Source organism: Carcharhinus amblyrhynchos, chromosome 20, assembly GCF_965287045.1.
Source record: "Carcharhinus amblyrhynchos chromosome 20, sCarAmb.v2.hapA, whole genome shotgun sequence".
NCBI classification, from domain to species: domain Eukaryota; kingdom Metazoa; phylum Chordata; class Chondrichthyes; order Carcharhiniformes; family Carcharhinidae; genus Carcharhinus; species Carcharhinus amblyrhynchos.
In genome coordinates this window covers 19,789,560-19,804,843 of record NC_137343.1, presented here as the reverse complement: position 1 = coordinate 19,804,843, position 15,284 = coordinate 19,789,560, and the positions used below count along the sequence as shown (strand labels likewise).

At 45.2% G+C, this 15,284-nt stretch overlaps 1 protein-coding gene across 2 annotated transcripts in view; it reads right to left on the bottom strand.

The window, feature by feature from the left end:
- The window catches only part of ttc28 (tetratricopeptide repeat domain 28), a 723,607-nt gene that overhangs the window by 105,921 nt on the left and 602,402 nt on the right, over nucleotides 1-15,284 (bottom strand). For both annotated transcript variants that reach the window (XM_080208201.1, XM_080208202.1), the window contains one exon: nucleotides 14,478-14,621. In XM_080208201.1, coding sequence (XP_080064327.1) covers nucleotides 14,478-14,621 — 144 coding nt within the window. The remainder of the gene's footprint in view (nucleotides 1-14,477; nucleotides 14,622-15,284) is intronic.

Here is a 15,284-nt window from a genome sequence, read left to right as displayed (position 1 = left end):
ACTTTTCACGCGCATTTTGTGCAGCTTTTCTATTTTTAGTCCTGCTCCCATTTGCTCTTTCTCTGCACACTGGGGTGTAGTTCCACGGCATTCCTCTGGTACTCTGCCAATGCAGTCAGTTTTTCACGTGTGATCTTAGCCAGCGTCGGACGGCAATTCAATCACAGAGGTCACGGCAGCCGACCTGATCCTTTCTTCACCGCACCTATACACTTTCCAGAAGGGGTTGCTGAGTAGCAATTAGGTGGAAGATCCCTCTCTGCTGGTTTTCTGTGCCTTTACCCGACTGCAGTGCCCTACCACTACTCTCACAGAGACTGATTAACTAAATACAGACTGTTAATAAAATCTCAGGTGGGTTCCACACACATAAAGCAAGTGCTAATAACCGGCCACTGACACACTGGTTTAGCTCAGTTGGCTGGATGACTGGTTCGTGATGTGGAGAGCAACGCCAATGTTAGCATTCATTTGGAGAGCACTAGAACACAAAAGCAAGAGTGCATTGCTCAGGCTTTATACGGTTCTGGTGAGGCCACATTTAGAATACTGCAAGCCATTTTGAGGCCCCATATCTAAGGAGGGATGTGCTGGCCTTGGAGATGGTCCAGAAAAGGTTCACAAGAATGATCCCGGGAAGGAAAAGCTTGACATACACAGAGTGTCTGAGGACTCTGGGTCTGTACTCGATAAAGTATAGCAGGATGAGGGGGAGCATCTCACTGAAACTTACAGAATAATGAAAGGCCTGGACGAGGGGAAGATGTTTCCATTTGTAGGAGAGACTCGGATCCGAGGGCACAACCTCAGAGACGACCAAGGTACAGCCCTTTAGAACTGAAATGAGGAGGAATTTCTTCAGCCAAAGGGTAGTGAATCTGTGGAATTCATTTCCACGGAAGGCTGTGGAGGCCACGTCATTGAGTGTATTCATGACAGAGATAGATAGATTCTTGATTGATAAAAGGATGAAGGGTTACAGGAAAAAAGCGGGAGAATGGGGTTGAGAAACTTATCAGCCATGATTGAATGGCGGAGCAGATGCGATGGGCTGAATGGCCTAGTTCTGCTTCATTATCCTATGGTCTTAACAGCAAGGGTTCAATTCTCATACTAACTGAGGTTATTCACTTGCCCAAGCCTGAGGTGTGGTGACCCTCAGAGTAAAATCACCAGCAGTCAGCTCTTCCCCTGAACACCAGTTCCATTGCCATGGGTCAATAATTCCATAGGGTCATGCCAAAGAGCGCTCACACGCTGCAACGATGTACACAGAACCATTAGCGCCTTCTAGTAAATGATCATAATGAATGTCCACATGTTGTAAGCAAAGGACAATCATACTCGGGAGGGAAAAAATGATTTTGCCAAGAAATGTCGATAGGCCTGTTAAAAATAGCAAACATTTCTTTCTATATCACAAATAAAGATAAAATCAATCCTATTCTGTGCAATACTAAAGGATCGAGATTGTGTGACTATGACAGTGACCGCATGAGGGAGTCGCTTTAGACCAAGGCACTGAACTGTCTTGTTATGACAAACGGCCAACAAATCAATAAGTTACCTATCACTAATCTGCGATCTAAATGCACTCTGCAAACATAAAGAACACCAAACTGTACAGAGGTGAGCCCTAATAAACACATAAGGACGATGCATAGGTAATGTTCTATTTCCATTAAGATGTGTAGAAGTACACTTACAAGTAATGACTCTGTAAATCTCTGCACCAGAGCGTATTTAGTTTATTTTTATCTTGTTCAGGTATTTCACCACAAGTAAGATTTTTTGAATAAAATCCTCTGTATATAAAAATATAAATTGGACAAATCAGCAGCACTAGAATGGCCCTGTTTAGTGCACTTAGCATTACGGACCACAAGAATTTGTAAACATTATAACACTGCATTTAGAATTGTGCAATTAATGTCCTTGATACTTGCCAAAGAACTGGAAGGAGTTAGTCAAGCAGGATTTTACAGAAGTGATTAACGGCACCAGTGTAAGTGCATTCGTATCGAAGATAACACACACACCCTTTCCATGCAGAAACCCAACTATGGGCTGTCATGTTAGAACATCCCTCCTCAATAACTCTCAGCATTCCCAGAACACAAGCAGGTCGGTCAGCAAAACCTTTTTACACAGTGAAGTACGGGGAATGGGAAGGATGTTGCCTTATTGGGACTGCCACCACAGTCCTGACGCTGACAAGGTTCTGTAGAAGAGTAAAGATGCCAGAGTTTGCTGAGGCTGAAATTGTAACAAAGTGGGATGCAGTGGAGCTGATCACTGGTCCAGGGAAATGATCGGGAAGATCTTACTTGTTATCGAGAATACCAAGAAATATATAGCATGCTGGTTTTTGCTGCCAACAGCACATAGCAAACTACAGACTCATAGATTGGAGTCTTTACCGACTTTGTCCCCGCTGGAACTGTTGGATTATGTGTGCGTCCGAAATCAAAATAGCAAAGGAGTTTGTCGAGGCTCTTTCCCAAAACCAAGTCATTAGCATCCTGTCTCTAGGAAGCCTGAGTAATTCGGGAGGGTGGGACAGGATGATCTGATGATTCCAACCAACGAAGGATTGCTAATTAAAGGGACCACAGCACGGTTTACAATGACTCACCAGCACCTGGATTTTTTGCAGCAATCACAGCAATGGAGAGGAGACCTGGGAATGATGCTCCTCAGGTCTCTCACCCTTATTCGCAAGTCCGGTTGCAGGATCTGTGAGGCTGCACTGAGTTTAGGGAGAGGACAGTCTCTGCGACCAAGCAGGTGTGGGTGGAGGTGGCCGAGGAAGTCTGCAGCACGTGTGTGGGTTTTCCAACTTGGAGATGGTGCAGCAAGAGGGTGTAGGACCTCAGGGGAGGAGGGGAAGGAGGGTGTGTCAGTGGAGCATCATCACAATTCCAGGTGTCAACACAGACACTTGACTTTCCCAGCATTTGCCTGCACACCATTCCTCAGGTGAGGTGAACACAACTTGCAATTCCACTCAGCTCGCTGCAGCCACCTCAAATTCCCATCTGAGCCACCACACCTATACCTATCCTATTGCCCTCTTGCACACATGCCTCACAGTCACCCTCCCATGTGATGTCCTCTCTACACAAGTCACTCCCGACACCCTCATCATTCTGCTTTCCCTCTTTGCAGAAAGGTCTACACAATTTGACGAGAGACCTGAGGAAGTGGCCCCACAAGACAGCTACATTACTGCCCAACATCCTGTCACTGTGCAAAGCAAAGGGTGCATAAAGTAAACACAGTTACCTCAAATTCAGTCCAATAACATGAATAGTCATAGTAAATTTAGAAGTTTATTCATTAGTGTCACAATCAAGATGACATTAACACTGCAATGAAGCTACTGTGAAAATCCCCTAGTTGCCACACACTGAGGGAGAATTTAGCATGGCAAATGCACCTAACCAGCACGTCTTTCGGAGCACTTGGAGGAAACCCATGCAGACACGGGGAGAATATGCAGACTCAGCATTCACCACCACCCAAGCCAGCACTCAAACTGGGGTCCCTGGTGCTGTAAGGCAGCAGTGCTAACCACTGTGCCACTATGTCACCCCACAAAAGAATGCTGGTTGCTAGTTAGAAGATGTCGGCTCTCGAATACAGAAGTCAAGGGCATTACTATAGTGCTAGTTTGTGTAAAGAAAGACAAAAGACGACATTTGTGTGTGATCTAAACTGAAGAACCCGATGTAAACTATTGCCTACACAGGCCTCACATGGATGAAGTCTTTAAGAAATCAAGTACCTGAAGAGTTGAGACTTACAGAAAGCTATTCCTGTGTTTTTAAGCAGAGGGGCCCAGTTCTACCCCATGTGCCGATCATCAGGGCTTTAGAATTTTACGGTCATGCCTTTCAAAATGAAGGATGAATCCTCCACATTCCAGCAGCTGGTGGTTTCTGTTCAGAAAGGGCCCCCGGATTACAGGCTGCCACGCATTGGTGTAATCACTATTTTCGATTGGACATGATATGAAGATCTCAATACACTACATTAAGGTTAAGGCCCAGCAGCACAACATCAGTACAAAGGTAACAATAAAATGCTGGAAATACTCAGCTAGTTAGGCAGCCTCAGTGCGCCGAGTCAGAGTTCTGCTGTAAGGTCATCCCAACCTGAAAGGTTAACTCTGTTTCTCTTTGAATACGCTATATACCCAGTCTCAGCCGGGTGGCACGGTGGTTACCATTGCTGCCTCACAGCACCACGAGTCTGGGTTCAATTCCAACTGTGTGGAGTTTGCATGTTCTCCCCGTGGGTTTCCTCGCACAGTCCAAAAGATGTGTGAATTAGGTTGATTGGCCATGCTAAGTTGCCCCTTAGTGTCAGGCGGAGCTGCAAGGTAAACACGTGGGGTTACAGGGATAGGACCTGGGTGGGATTACTGTTGGTGCAGGCTCGATGGGCAGAATGGCCTCCTTCTGCACCGTAGGGATTCTATGAACATGAGATGGATCAGAAAACTAGCTGGGCAATGATCATAAAATCTATAGAATCCCTACAGTGCAGAAGGAGGCCATTCAGCTCATTGAGTCTAGACCGACCACAATCCCACACAGGCTCTATTCCCCATAACCCCACATACTTACCTCACTAATCCCCCGGACACGAGGGTCAATTTAGCATGGCTAATCAACCTAATGATGTGGAGATGCCAGAGATGCCTCTTCACCTGACGAAGAGGGAAACCTTGACAGCTTGTGAGTTTACTATCAAATAAATCGGTTGGACTTAAACCTGGTGTTGTCAGACTTCTTGCAATCAACCTAACCCACACATCTTTGAACTGTGGGGGGAAACTGGAGCACCAGGAGGAAACCCACACAGACATGGGGAGAACATGCAAACTCCACACATACAGTCACCCGAGGCCGGAGTTGAACTGGCTCCCTGGTGCTGAGAGGCAGCAGTGCTAACTGCTGTGCCAGCCCAGATGGTCAGCTTCATACATCAGGTCCCAGGATAAAGCCTGTGTTTACTGCTTATTATTACTGGACCTAGGACGCTACCCTGACAACCCTGTACAATGGGATCATAATTGGTATGATTATCTCAAGCACAACAACAGAGCATTGGCCTGCAAAAGTAAAGCGACACAGGAGACTGACACAAGATGAAATGGCCAGGATGATAGTGAGCACTAGTGTATTTCTACAATGATGTAAAGGCAGCAATCACTCATAAGAGGTTGCGTAAAAACATTGTGGCTCATTTATTCAAATTAGGCACATGAGAGCGTATATACAAAGGTAGAACGCTTGAGAACATCAGCAGCAGAGCTGTGTGCACTGTGTTCTGCTCACAGGCCAAAGTGAAACCGAGACTGGATCACATGACACATTTTCCTTCTTGTGATGGCATGCTGCCATCCCTTAAAGGCATAGACATGCATGATGGGCTGCCTGTTGTTAAACAACTGTGTGCTGCATGACTGAAGTCTCTTTCAATTAATAGAGATGTAGATTGATGATAAAAAGTACGTAAAACAAGGATCACACAATTAATGGCACGCTGCAGCATGAACAAGCTGGCTAGCTTCACTCTAGCAATATGGAGGGAGGAGTAGGCGTCTGTCACGGTGTAGAGAGCCTCAATGCTCCATACAGTACAGAGCCAGGAGCATAAAAGTGGAAGGTGTTGGTGACCTCGCCAGCCTCAGGAAGTCATGGCTGGAAAAAGTGGCACAGCTCAGTGAAAACCTCATACATTGCTCCTCAGTAAAATGGTGAGAGAAGAGGCGCCCCTTGAAGGGCCTCTATTGATAATCCTTCCTGTTTAGTGCCCTCCTTCTCCTCCCCCATCTTCTGTCAGCTTCTCCCGCACTCTGCCTTCTTCCTTGCTGCACTCCCTCATTCACAAACCCCGACCCTGCCTTTCCACTCCACCCATATCCCAGTCAGACTATTTGTGAGGCAAAGGGCAGTAACAGGGCAAACATGGCAAAACCCTTCTCTCTGCAGGCAAGCTGAATCTTCCAGACTGGTACAATGCAGCAGACGTCAAGAAATGATAGTCAGAAATATTAAACCAGCACCTCACAATTTTAAATTGCAGTGACGGGGTGGGTTCTTCATGCCAGTTACTGCCATGTTTGGCTCTGTGAGGTTAAACAAATGGCCGGATGAAGTGTTAGAGTATCTAGGATGAAACATAGGTCCTGTAAAGAGCACACAGCCCTGACATAATTATTATTTTCCACTGGGAATGTTGCAAATCCTGCCATCATAGAATCTGCAGCATGGAGACAGGCCCTGCAGCTCAAACTGCTCCATGCCAACCAAAAAACCCATCTAAGCTATCCCCATTTGTCCCCATATCCCTCTAAATCTTTCCTAGCCGTGTATCTGTCCAAATACCTTATAAATGTTAACGTCCCGACTTCAACCACTCCCTCCAGCAGCTCATTCCACACACGAACCACCCTCTGTGTAAAAAAAGCTGCTCCTCAGGTTCTCATTAATCTTTTCCCCCTTTAACTTAAAGCTATGCCCTCTGGTTCTCGATTCCCCAAACCTGGAAAAAGACTGATTGCGTGCATTCTATTCTCGTGATCTTATACATCTCCAAAAGATCACCCCTCACTGAATGTTTTTAAGGCAGGGGTAGATAAATTTTTGAACAGTAAAGGAATTAAGGGTTATAGTGAGCGGGTGGATAGGTGGAGCTGAGCCCATAAAAAGATCAGCCATGATCTTACTAAATGGCAGAGCAGACTCGAGGGGCCAGATGGCCTACTCCTGCTCCTATGTAAGTGGATTGGTCATGCTAAATTGCCTCTGAGGCTCCAAAAGATGTATAGGTTAGGTGGATTAGTGCAGGAATGATGGGGAATGGGGGGGGGGTGTGGGTGGTTAGGCCTGGGTGGGTTGCTCTTTTGGAGACTCGGTGCAGACTTGCTAAGCCAAATGATCTCCTTCTGTGCTGCAGGGATCCTATGGAGGGAGTTGGATGAAGGGAGGACAGAATATGTCTCAAGCACGACCACACAGTCCCCACCTCCTGGAAGTGCCTGGTGCATCAGGCATGGAGGGGAATTACTCTTCCTAAAACACAAGATTTCCCAAGCCACAGGAAAAAAAAATGATATACTTAAAAAAAAACTTTGCAAAGTGAACCTGCAGTACTGCATGGCAAACATATGAACACTCCAGCTCTGAGCCAGCATTATGGGATGGATCAGTTGGCTTCCTTCCGTGCTGTAAACTTCTCTGCCTCAAAACACCTGCTATATGAAAATCAGCCCTGCCAAGTCTCTAATCCTGTCCTGTTTAACATACAAAATGGTGTTAACCAATGCAGCACTGGTGTGGGAGATGCAGAGCAAGGCTGGGGGAGTGAGGATTTAGGGAAGACATAGGTAGGAAGTGCACATGCCAACTTGTGCACACAGCAATGGATTTTAAATGAAGGTTCACAGAAACAGCTACTTGCAAGCCAATCTGGCAAGGTGGTGTCTGTTCAATTTGAAGCATGCTGTATACACGGAAGCTGTATATCTGCATGGAACGTTCTATGTGTGTTCAATATATTGATACACTATAACCTCTCCAGTCTGAACACTTGGGGCTAAATCATTGCCCGAAATCTGAATTTTCTGTATTTATAGTGTTCTAATGCCTAACCATAATTATGTGAACTGGAAAACACCACAAATATAATTATTTATTTGAAATTTAAGAATGTGCTTAAAAAAACTAATAAAAATGATCTTACTCATCTAAATATTATGCAATCAATCAGTTCCACCTTTTCCAATATTGAAATCATAACTTGCTTACGTTTTGCTATGTTTTTCTTAGAAGCTTAGGTGGGTGTTTTAAAAAGGACAAACACTACCCTGGGAAGACTCCGAGTTAAAGGAACGCAGGGGAGGGAGAGAGAGAGCTATTGAGATACAGAGAGAAAGATAGTGAGAGAGAGATCGCGAGAGAGATGGAGAAATAAACAGACAGTGATAGACAGCAGAGAGAGACAGAGATCGAGAGAGAGAGATGGAGGAATGGACAGGCAGTGAAAGACTGCGAAAGAGAGACACAGAGATTGAGAGAGAGGGAGATGGAAAAATGGACAGACAGTGAAAGACTGCAAAAGAAAGAGAGACAAAGAAATCGAGGGAGAGAGGTGGAGAAGTGGACAGACAGTGAAAGACAGCAAAAGAGAGAGTGAGAGAGATGGAGAAATAGACAGTGAAAGACAGCAAAAGAGAGAGAAAGAGAAAAAGAGATTGAGAGAGGTAAAGACGGAGAAATGGAGAGATAGTGAGAGACACCAACAGGGGGGGAGAGAGAGAGACATGCAGACAGACAGACAAACAGGGAAAGAGGTAGAGAGAGAGGGAGATTGAGAGGCAGGGACTCAGAGAGACCGTGAAGTGGGCCGACAGTAAGAGATAGAGATAGAGACAGTGTAGAGGGAAATCGAATGGCTCTGTAACCTCGTGGTATACTTCTCACACTGCACAGTCACAATATTCTCCCTATCATCACCATCTTCTACCATCTCGTGAGCACACGCCTTCTCAATTTGTTGCTGCGTCTGAACAGCCGAGTGGCAGGTCTGTGGGTCTGCTTCAAAAATTTCCAAACAACCGGGGGACGATTCTCCCAAAAAAATTCTAAGTGTCGAATTCCTGCTCCCCCACTGAGCCATCAGACACTTGTTCATAAGTTTCGCTGCACCTTTATTACAATCTCTCCCAGCTCTCACTAATAACTGTTCTAGATATTCTAGCCCCTCACGTACAGTGTAGAATCTAACACATTTTCCCCTCACTTCAGTTCTGGGGAAGAGTTGAGCTGACTCAAAACGTTAACTCTAATTTCTCTCCCAATGGATGCTGCCAGACCCGCTGAGATTTTTCAGCTCTCTCTGTTTTTGCTGGGTACAAGCCCCTGATCACATTTGATAAAGGAAAATAAAAACAGTGCAAGCTCTTTACAAAAATTTAACAAAGCAAAACTCGCAATTATTCGGGGACAGAGCATCAAGATAGTATGGAATAATAAAACCAGAGTCCCCAGCTGTGCCTATAATTATTAAGTCATGTAACGTTCTGCTGAATAAACACTGACACTGACATACACGGAACCTATGATATCATAGATATGATCATAGAATCCCGACAGTGTAGAAATAGGCCATTCGGCCTATCAAGCCTGCACAGACAATAATCTGACCCAGGTCCTATCTCTGTACCCTCATTATTTACCCTACTAATCTCCCTTACACTAAGGGGCAATTTAGCATGGCCAACCAACCTAACCCGCATACCTTTGGACTGCCTGAGCAAACCGGAGCACCCAGAGGAAACCCATGCAGGAGAATGTGCCAACTCCACACAGTCACCCAAGACTGGAATTGAACATGGGTCCCTGGTGCTAGCAGCAGGGCTAACTACTATGCCATAGTGCCGCCCGTTTAAAGGATATTAGTTAACCAGATGGGATGTTTACGACAATGGTTTCATGGTCATCATTAGACTTTTAATTCCAGATTTTTACTGAATTCAAATTGTACCATCTGCTGTGGTGGGATTCGAACGTGGGTCCACAGAGCATTATCCGGTGTTTCTCGATTCAAGTCGAGTGATAATACCACTATGCTACTGCCTGCATAATGGAATTAATATCGCGATGTGATTTATTGAAGGAGTATTATGGCATTTTTCTTTTCATAAACACCAAGAAACCGCACTAATGTCACCCCAAAACAGCTTGTATCACAGTGACAGGGTGCCCCCAGGCTCTTGTAGAGTCACATTTCCCTCCAGGGCACAGAGTGATTGATGGAGAAGCACACAGAGAGTTAAACAGCATGGGTAAGGAAGGACCTGCGACGTCTGCCACCCAAGAGCAGTCACCTCTTGCCAGAGGTTTAACAGACTTTGCTGCAATACTCGGGGCGCCATTCCTTCACGGTGTCTGTTTATAAATGAATACTGCTCTGTAAGCAAGGCCTTCTACATGAGTCACTGCGACCATGAAAACACCACACAAGGTCTTGAGCAGTATGAAGAAGGACCATTTATATAGTGCCTTATCACATCCTCAGGACACACTTAGCATCTTCACAACTAATTAATTATTTTTGAAGTGCAGTAATTCATCGTGACAGCCAATTTCCACAAGATAATAAAATGAATTACTCGTTAGTCTGAGCTAATCTGCTTTTGGTAATGTTGATTAGGAGAAGAATATTGAGAAAATTTATTGTCTTTCTATGAATAGTGCCAGGGGACCTGCGCCAACCACTGGACCAGGCAGACAGGGCCTTGCTTTGAGACTTTTACCTAAAGGATGACGGCTCCAACAATGCAGCACACCTGTCTAGATAACATGCTCAAATAGAAGATAGGAGCAGGAGGAGGCCATTCGGCCCTCCGAGTCTGCTCTGCCTTCATCACCATCATGGCTGATCATCAACAGCCTTACCCTGCTTTCTCCCCATAACCTTTGGTCCCATTTGCCCCAAGTGTTGTATCCAGCTGCCTCTTGAATACATTTGGTGATTGTAAATCCTGAACTCAGTATAAACCCACCACCTTCTGATTTCAAAATGAAAGTAATACCAATTGAGAGCAAAATGTTCTCTGTTCTGAATTTTCATACCAGAGGCAATCTGTACCTATTCCACTAAATCCATTTTTCATTTGAAACACCCCCATTGGATTACGCCTGCCCTTCTGAGTCCAAAGGGATGCAGGCAAAGATTGTGCATCCACCCTCATAATAAACCCCTGATGTGATTCTGGCGAATCTTCACTGTACTCCTTCCAAAACCAGTATGTCTTTGCTGAGTTTCGGTCACTGAAATAGGGCACATTTCTCCAGATGGAGTCTAACTCAGACACTGCATATTAGAAGCATTACTCCTTCATTTTTGAATTTTGTTTCCTTTGAGATAAAGGTCGATACCCCATTTGTCTTTTTGATCACTTTCGTACATGTGCATCAGCTTTTAGTGACTTGTCCATATTTACACCTTGATCCCTTTGCTCCTCCACATCTCCTGGTCTCTCAGTTTTAAGGAAATACTTTTTCTTACGTCCAAAGTGGATGACCACGCATTTGCCCCCATTGAATCCGTCTGCTATAAGTTTTCTCCGCTCTCTTAAGTTTTTTAAATCCCCCGAAAGTTCCTGACCCAATCTATACAATTTACTGACTGCCTCCTTAACTTAATTCAGATGAAGAGTTCTTCATCCAATGAATGCTTTCATCAAAGTCATTCATATACATGATGAAAAATGAGGCTCCAGTACAGATCCCTGGGAGAAACTGCTTGTCACATTAGCAAATCAGAGAACAAACCCTTCAGGCCTACCCTCAGCCTCCACCTAGCCTGCCCTAAACTAACTGGAAGGAGGTACAGAGGAGTCCATTTAGCCAATCAAGTTTGAACCAACTCTCTGAAAGAGCATCCTACCCAGGCCCTATCCCCATAATCCCACGTATTTACCCTGCTAATCCCCCAACTTACACACCCTGGGACACTAAGGGGCAATTTACCATGGCCAATCCACCTAACCTGCACATCTTTTGACTGCGGGAGGAAACCAGAGCATCCAGAGGAAACGCACGCTAACACAAGAAAGAAGTACAAACTCCACACAGTCACCAGAGGCCGGAATCATATTCGGGGTCCCTGGTGCTGTGAGGTAGCAGTGCTAACCATTGCACCGTCCATAATTAGTCACCAGAGAAGGTTTACCAGACTAACACCTGGAATAGGCGGGTTGCCCTATGAGGGAAGGACAGATTAGGCTTGTATCTGCTAGAGTTCAGAAGAGTAAGAGATGACTTAATTGTAACATCAGATCCTGAGGGATTTTGATAGGGTAGATGTGGAGAGGATGTTTCCTCTTGTGGGAGAAAATAGAACTGTTTAAAAACAAGGTGTCGCCCATTTAAAACCCAATGACGTGAAACTGTTTTCCTCTTGCGCACCTTTGGAGCTCTCTCCCTGTAAATATAGTGGAAGCAGAGTCTTTCATTTGTCTTAAGGTAGCGGTGGATAGATTCTTGGTAAAGCAATGGGGTGATAGGTTATCGAGATTAGGGGGGACATAGACTTGAAGGTAAGCTATGATCTTAGTGAATGGTGGGGCAGGCTCGAGGGGCCAAATGGCCTACCCCTGTTCGTCATCAGCATGTTTGTATATATGTTTGCGGCATAATTGAAGTGATCACAGATGATGCGATTTGCTCTCAAAACAAGGTTACATCCAAGCCAAACATCTCTAAACAAGTGTGTAAGCTAACAAGCAGGACTAAGCAATTACTGGACTTCATTTATTCAGATGTAGGGCATTAAGTAAAAACAGAGGTTCAATACATTTTGGCAGGCTGCCATTGAAAACCTGGAGCTCATTTAATCTTTGTGTTCTGGTTGGATGTCACATGTTGAAAACAAATCGCAAACACAAGGTGAATCAAACGTACAATATTCACAGAATTTACAATGGGCTAAACAAATATAAACCACAATTCCACTACTGTGCTGAACCAACTGGCTAAAGTAAAGTAGGACCCCATCAAAAAAACTACAAAGTGTTCTGGAAAACGGGTGGGTAAAGCTTAATTTAGATTTATGGGTTGCAAGATTGCGAAATAGGGCATCATATACTGATGTTGGAAATCATTGCGTTAGCATCTGGTGTCCCATTCTCCCTTGTTACACTGGTATTTCAACAATCAATTCCTCATTGTTGCTTTTGTTTTGCAGCACGTTTTAAACGTCTGTTCATTCACGCATGCCACAAGCACGCTACGCCCAAGCTGGTGCGATAATAACAAAAGGACATGGCAAGTATAGAAGGAAAAGTTCACACTTTTGCCCGCTTTGATGCTCTACTTCACTCTAACATACTGAATTCTTGGCACGGGGGGCATGGGGTGGCATTCTGGTGTTTCAAATGATAGCAATGTGTTCACTATTGCCTTAAATGTTAAGGATGGTCTCAAGCTTAAGAAGAGCTACTGACAGCCTTCCCAAAGGGAGACAATTCAATCAACCTGGGGATGTAGCCCTGAAGACAACGGGAAGGCACAAGCTAAAGAGATATCGAACCAATCCAGTAAAGTTAGCGCCCCATTCATGCTTCCTTCCAAACTCAATCATTCTAAGTCAGACAGGCTCTGCATCATTAAAGCATGGCACACAATGGGCAAAGGTGGTATGGATTTGGTGGCAGAGGTGGCACCAAACCAGGCAGAAGAGTGGTTGGAAGCGCCTCTACCATGTTGAATTATGTGGTGGGAAGGTCCATGGAAAGTCTTCCTCCCTACTGCCCCACTGCCAGTTGAGGCAATTAAGTGGACAATTAATGGCTGCTAAAGGGCCACACTCCACCTTTAACTGGGAGGGTGTGTGGGGCGAGGGCTTGCCAAGAAGCTCCACGTGGCGTTGCTTATAGAATCCCTACAGTACAGAAGGAGGCCATTCAGCCCATCGAGCTTGCACCAATAACAATCCTACCAGGCCCTACCCCATAACCCCATGTATTTACCTTGCTGATCCCCTGACACTAAGGAGTTATTTACCATGGTCAATCAACCTAACCTGCACATCTTTGGACTTTGGGAGAAAAACGGAGCATCCAGAGGAAACCCATGCAGATACGAGCAGAATGTGCAAACTCCACACAGACAGTCACCCGAGGCCGGAATCGAACCCAGGTCCCTGATGCTGTGAGGCAGCAATGCTAACCATTGTGCTGCCCTATGGGTTCCTGGGGGAGGGTCCCTCTTCAAAGGCAATCAATGTTTGATTGAGGGACACAACATCTGATCGGTTGGGAGCTCCTGACGGGTGCAACCCCCAGACCCTTGATCCAGGGGAAAGCTCAACATTGTCCAGTGAAGTACCTAAGCGGCACTAAATTCAGGAGATGCTCTCTTTGTCAAAAGGAGGCTCTCTCTGGGGGCAAGACCCTCCAATGTCTCCATTAAATCCAGCCCACTGTCTTTGCACTGGAATTCAGTTCAAAGTCCCCTCATGCCTCATACTCATCCACATTCTTTGTTTATTTTGGAGATCTTAAAGATGATCGGCAGCCAATGGCGATCCCGCCCTCCCCCCTCCGTCAGACTAAATCCGGAACAGGAAGGCTCATCGACAGCCCTCATGTCCAGACACTGATTGAGGCTCATGTGAGTAATTAAGACCCATTGAAGGGAATAATTCCAGCGCTGATATTAATCTACCTCCGGCATCAGAGGTAGGGAGCCTCCAAACCAAACCCCCTTCAAAGACACTGAAGGCCTGATTGAAGATCTCGACATCAGGAAAAGGGTGACATGCTGAAAGCCAATACACTTTCCTTGTTCCTAAACCTCCTCTCCATCCTGTGACCATGAGAATAACTACTCCTCACTGAATTATAGAACATGATTCATTTGTAGTGTTAAGACTTTGCACTTGGACACTGCCCCTACCTATTGAAGAGGTTGTTCCTGCTGACCATCCGGAGGAATCCTGTGGGGTCAGTGATGGAAGTCAGTTTATTGTTCATCTCTTCAAACTGTTGATCGAGAAGATCTCCAGCCTCACTCTCTGTCTCACTGTTCGAACACATCCTGCTGAAACAAAAACACCCAAACCACATCAGCTGGTAACGCTGCAAATGCATACCCAGCTCCTCAAAATAGAAACACATTGATCCGACCTGTATTACTACTATCAATATGAAAAGGTGAATTGTGTTTCCATTCGGTCTTTCCTGCAGGTGTTTTACGAAGATGCAGACCAGCTAAAGGTTATTACTATATTGCAGAATGCACAAATATCTCACTTCATGTGAGATCAAGGTCAGTATCTGGAGCAGCTGGACATGATCATGGAAGTGAATGGAATTGACGGACTGCGATCTTCAGGTTTTGGTTTGAAAGGAATTGTGATCTCTGCAGACTGACCCAGTTACTGAACTTTCCAAGCCATTGCCACATCTCTGTTGTTGTGAACCAACTTCTGAATGGAAGGGTCTTCTGAAGTTTGAGAGAATTTCACATTTCACCTTTTTTTGAAAAGCAGAACTACCGCCCGCTTAAGTTAAAGCTTTTTTTATTCATGTTGCGGGTAGGTTTACATTAACACTGCAATGAAGCTACTGTGAAAATCCCCTAGTCTGCAGCGCCTGTTCGAGTTACCCTGATGGAGAATTCGGCATGGCTAATGCACCTTACCAGAACTTCTTTTAGACTGTGGGAGGAAACCCACGCAGACACGGGGAGAACGTGCAGACT